Here is a 5,037-nt window from a genome sequence, read left to right as displayed (position 1 = left end):
TTAAGTGGTATATGTCAAAGGACCTGGTGTTACACTGCAAAAGCCCCAGTAGAAACAACACCACCACCAAAACTTCCCCTTCAAGGTGGTGTCAGGCTTGGTTGAGCATAGAGCAGTGGAGGCTCCTCAGAGGAAGAAGGGGAGGACCGCCATCCTTAGTGAATTTCATAAAAATAAAAACAGTGAAATATTAAAAAAGTTATCTTTTTTTTTTAGATAAAACTATACTAAATACATTCACGTCACCAAATAATTGATTAAAACACTACAGTAGCCTCAACAGCACTCTGTAGGGTAGCATCATGGTGTAGCCGGAGGACTGTAATAGAAATAAGGCCTTGCTCATAAAAAAAATCATTGTCCTCCCTCAACTTGAAAGGAACCGACCGCCACTGGCATAGAGAACACTGTCACTCTGTGATCATCACTTCTAAAATTGTGTAAGAAGTAGCATGAAACAATCGGAAACAACAACAAAAATATACCCTCTTTTGCATTACTTTCACATTTTATAGTCATGTAAGTCATCAGTTGAATCAACATCAATAGGAATGATTGAACAAGGACATTGGTCAATGTGCTAAACTGACCTGCATTATAGCAGACATAAATGAATTTGATTTCAGTGCACTCAGAATCGCAATGTTCTGTCTGTAAAAATGCATTTCGATAGCGTGTCTGTAAAGGAAACAGAAAGTTACAGTAAACACATCACCTATGAAGTCAGGTTGACATATTACAGGTTTAGTAATGCCATCAGGATTGTGTCAAGAAAAACAACAGTGAATAGCATAATGTACAGAATTGATATTCATACTATCATATCATTGCAAGCCAGCTGGGCTGTCTGAGAGAGGAGAGAAGATTGGGCCCGATCATGTACGTCTTGCGTTGCTTGTAGTGCTCTGAGATGTAGATCTTGTCGATGTGATTGTTGTTCTGGTTGTACTTCACCAACACCCTGTCCTGGTTGCTGAGGAGGTTGTCCTTGTCGTAGTATTGCCTCACTTCATAGGGCAGGTTCTCTGCACCGTGGGAATGGAGGTTACCAATGGTGTAGTAGGTGTACAGGTTCTGGTCTTTCAGTTTGGGGAGTAACAGTTTATAGTTCTTGAACATATGGAACCCGTATGCTCCCTCCCTGGGGTCACAGAGAGACACCATGTTGTTGTCGATGCAGGTCTGGACATACCAGAGGAGTAGTTTGAGGCCGTGGCGAGGGGGCGGGGTCCCGAAGCCAGTCTTCTCCAGCTCTTCATTCGTGTCCAATGTTCTCAAAGCCGAGGCCAGAGTGACTGCCAATAGCAGCAGCAGGATGCATCTCAGGACGCTGGTGTGATTGGCCATGCTGAACACCAATTAAGGGTTATCTATGACAAGTGATTACATGTAAAATATTATACATTCTTCCTAAACATAGTGACAAAATTTGCTTATCATATATAAAACGGATAACATTTGATTATCGACAAAACTGTAGATATTTCCAAGAAAATCTCCATCTGTTTTTTATCCAGCACTAAAATGTATCAATTGTTCTAGTAAGTTCACTAGAATCTCCTTATTGCTCTAGTAAGTTCACTAGAATCTCCTTATTGCTCTAGTAAGTTCACTAGAATCTCCTTACCCTGCAATGTCGCTATAGGATGAGTCTGTAGGTTTAGCTTGCAGGTCTCTGCTCAAAGGCTGTGGTATAAGGTTGTGTTGGTTGCAGTGTTGCACCTGACCCTTACTGTAGCAGAGGAAGACCGGGTTCTGTCATGAGTGTTTGAGGGAGGGCTCATGTACTGTATACAGTGCATGCATCTGCTTACTGCATGAGAAGCAGGCCTGGGTTCAAATACTATATGAAATATTTCAGGTATTATGAGAGTTTGCTTAAGCCTGCCTCGATTGCTGGATGGACAGGATTTGCACTTACAGGATTTGCGCCTACTCTAGGTTCTCTTGCGCATTGCAAGCTCAATCAAGCATATCTAAAGTACTTGAAATAATTTAAAATAGCATTTGAACCCAGGTCTAATGAGAGAGAAGAAATGAAAAAAGGAAGGTGAGAAAACAGCTGTGTTTTATAGATCAAGGTCAGCTCTTGTGAGAGCTGTCTACATCGGCATATACTGTTTCTCACAGGATGCAGTGGCAAACATTACAGGACTTCCTCTTTCACTTCTACTGATAAACATTATCCATTTGAAAGAACTTAACGCAGAGAGAGAGAGAAGAGTAGATACAGAGTAGCCTAGTGTGTATAGTACTGTAGGCCTATGACTGTGTCCATAACAGTTATTTAAATAGATGAAAAGAGTAAAAAGCCATTCTGTGGATTACAGGTTTTCATGAGTGACATTTCATTCTGTTACTGTATAATCACTCCCATTCTCCAGGTGCCGTACTCCATTTTGTCTAACACCTTCAAAGGCCTGGAGGAATTATACACTACTGGCAAAGTACCATTCTACAGGATTAGAAAAGACTTCATGAATATCGTGTTTTTTTACAGCCCCGTGTTTGTATTTGTGCTTGTTTGCCTTGATAATATTCCTCCTCATTTGCATTTGATTTATTAATAAATAAACAAATGTGTTAGTGTGGATAACAGTGAGACTGGAAAACACATAACAACCTGGCTGAGAGTAGCATTCTACTTTCCCCTGGGGACAGAACATGACTGGGGTTGGTGAGTCAGCCTATCTGTCTCTAACCATTGCTTGCTAACCGTTTCCTTGCAGACATTTGTATCACTATCTTGTTTACTTTATGAATAAAATATCTTGTGTTTGTCTCTATTATTACATTTTGACACAAAGCTGTAATGAATGTCCCACAGGGACAAAGTGAGAGTGTGAAGAAGGGAGAGAGAGATGTCAGTATAGTAAACACTTGGAGCCCCTGAAAATGTAGCACAGCATGCTCTCTTCTGTCTGCTTAATCCACCTTGTTCTGCCATATCAAAGCTTTCCCCACTTCATTATCAATAAATTATACTTTTAAATGATCCCAGCGGTACAAACAAGTGCTTCTCTCAGAGAGAGGGTAGAGAGAGGGAGAGGGAGAAGGAGGAAGAGAGAGATAAATAGAGAGAGATAGAGAGGGAGAAGGAGGAAGAGAGAGACAAATAGAGAGAGATAGAGAGGGAGAAGGAGGAAGAGAGAGACAAATAGAGGGAGAGAGAGAGAGAGAGAGAGAGATGGAGGGAGGGAGGACAGGGAGGGAGGCAGGCATTAGGCTTTCATTTGCAAAGATTTAACAGCAAATTGTGTTTATTTTTATTTATTTATATCTTTAACCATGTCACCCTTCTGCGTTGATCCGCTAGTGAAGAGGCCCGCACAGCTAATCTCCACGGCAACAGTCTGCTGCTGCTCAGTGCTCTGCAGTGCTTAGAGCTGTCTTTGATTCAAATGGAATGTGTTCACATGACTCCAGGCAGGGCCAGGCTCTCTCCACTCTGCTAGGTTACACATCACTACACTGGATCAGCTGCGCTTCTCTGAAGGAGACAGCCAGGCAGGCTGCAATAAGGAGAGGATGTTCTGCTGCATTGACATGGTGAAACAGCTCTAAATGTTAGCATAGAATAACAAAGTTACATGGTGTACTTTGCGACGATGTTATGTAACACGTTCGGTGCAGCTGTGTGAATGAATGTCAGGGCTTAGGTTGCTATTGTAGGCTCTCTCTACCTGTGTTAATCTACTTTGACACAAGCATGAAAGGGAAAAACGACTGATGTCTTTACTGTGTGTATGGATGAGTGTTGATCTCTCTGTCTCTCTGTCTCTGTCTCTGTCTCTGTCTGTCTCTCTCTCTGTCTCTGTCTGTCTGTCTCTCTGTCTGTCTGTCTCTCTGTCTCTGTCTCTCTGTCTCTCTGTCTCTCTGTCTGTCTGTCTGTCTGTCTGTCTGTCTGTCTGTCTGTCTGTCTGTCTGTCTGTCTGTCTGTCTGTCTGTCTGTCTGTCTGTCTGTCTGTCTGTCTGTCTGTCTGTCTGTCTCTCTCTCTCTCTGTCTGTCTGTCTCTCTCTCTGTCTGTCTGTCTCTCTCTCTGTCTGTCTGTCTCTCTCTCTGTCTGTCTCTCTCTCTATCTGTCTCTCTCTCTGTCTCTCTCTCTGTCTGTCTCTCTCTCTCTGTCTCTCTCTACTGTATTTTCTTCCCTATACTATTTCCCATATAGCCTATAAGAAATATATTATTCCTACCATACATCCAAAGTTGAGGACACAGCAGATTATACATAAATGGATGGGTAGAGTGAGTGAATACAAATCAGTGGAGACTGAAATATTCCACTTATTCAGCCCTGGTGCAATCAATGCAACGTATATTGATTGAAACATCATGTACTGTACATGATTCTCTAATGCCCTTGAACTGGAGCATTAAAATACATCTATTGAGTAATGTTGATGTGTCTGAATCGAAAACTTCCTATAAAATATAACAGAATGGAAAGCCTTGTTTTTTAAATGTAAATACATGTATGCATTATGAATGTGATCAACCTCACCCTGTCAAATGATTGGTAAAGGTTGTGATTGTTTTTAATGTTTTCATTATAATTTATTCTCTCTACCTACGTTCATGATAAATTATATAATTGCTTCATTGACCAATTTCTATTCCATTTTGGATTAAATATTATAATTCAAGGAAATGGAACGAGAGACGCTGAAAAATGTGTCTGTGTGTGTGTGTGTTTATGTGAGTATGAGAGTGTGTGTGTGTGTGTGTGTCTGTGTGTGCGTCTGTGTGTGTGTGTGTTTATGTGAGTATGAGAGTGTGTGTGTGTGTGTGTGTGTGTGTTTATGTGAGTGTGTGTGTGTGTGTGTGTGTGTGTGTGTGTGTGTGTGTGTGTGTGTGTGTGTTTATGTGAGTATGAGAGTGAGTGTGCGTGTGTGTGTGTGTGTGTGTCTGTGTGTGCGTGTGTTTATGTGAGTATGAGAGTGTGCGTGTGTTTATGTGAGTATGAGAGTGAGTGTGTATATGTTATCAAACCTCCATTTCAGAGAAGAGAGTCTAGAGAGGAGGAATAATTTTTTTTC

The 5,037-nt window shown here is 41.4% G+C and overlaps 1 protein-coding gene across 1 annotated transcript; it reads right to left on the bottom strand.

Moving 5' to 3' along the window:
• Positions 1-482: 482 nt before the first annotated feature.
• Positions 483-1,786, bottom strand: si:ch211-198c19.1 (uncharacterized). The gene is made up of 2 exons (XM_020497429.2): positions 1,628-1,786; positions 483-1,370 (listed from the first exon to the last, which is right to left on the bottom strand). Exon 2 carries the CDS (start codon positions 1,345-1,347, stop codon positions 820-822), a length of 528 nt encoding a protein of 175 aa, XP_020353018.1. The 5' UTR covers positions 1,348-1,370; positions 1,628-1,786; the 3' UTR covers positions 483-819.
• Between the last annotated feature and the right edge of the window lie 3,251 nt (positions 1,787-5,037).

This window comes from Oncorhynchus kisutch, linkage group LG13 (assembly GCF_002021735.2).
Source record: "Oncorhynchus kisutch isolate 150728-3 linkage group LG13, Okis_V2, whole genome shotgun sequence".
NCBI classification, from domain to species: domain Eukaryota; kingdom Metazoa; phylum Chordata; class Actinopteri; order Salmoniformes; family Salmonidae; genus Oncorhynchus; species Oncorhynchus kisutch.
The sequence above is the reverse complement of the archived record's forward strand: the minus strand, read 5'-3'. Positions and strand labels throughout refer to the sequence as shown.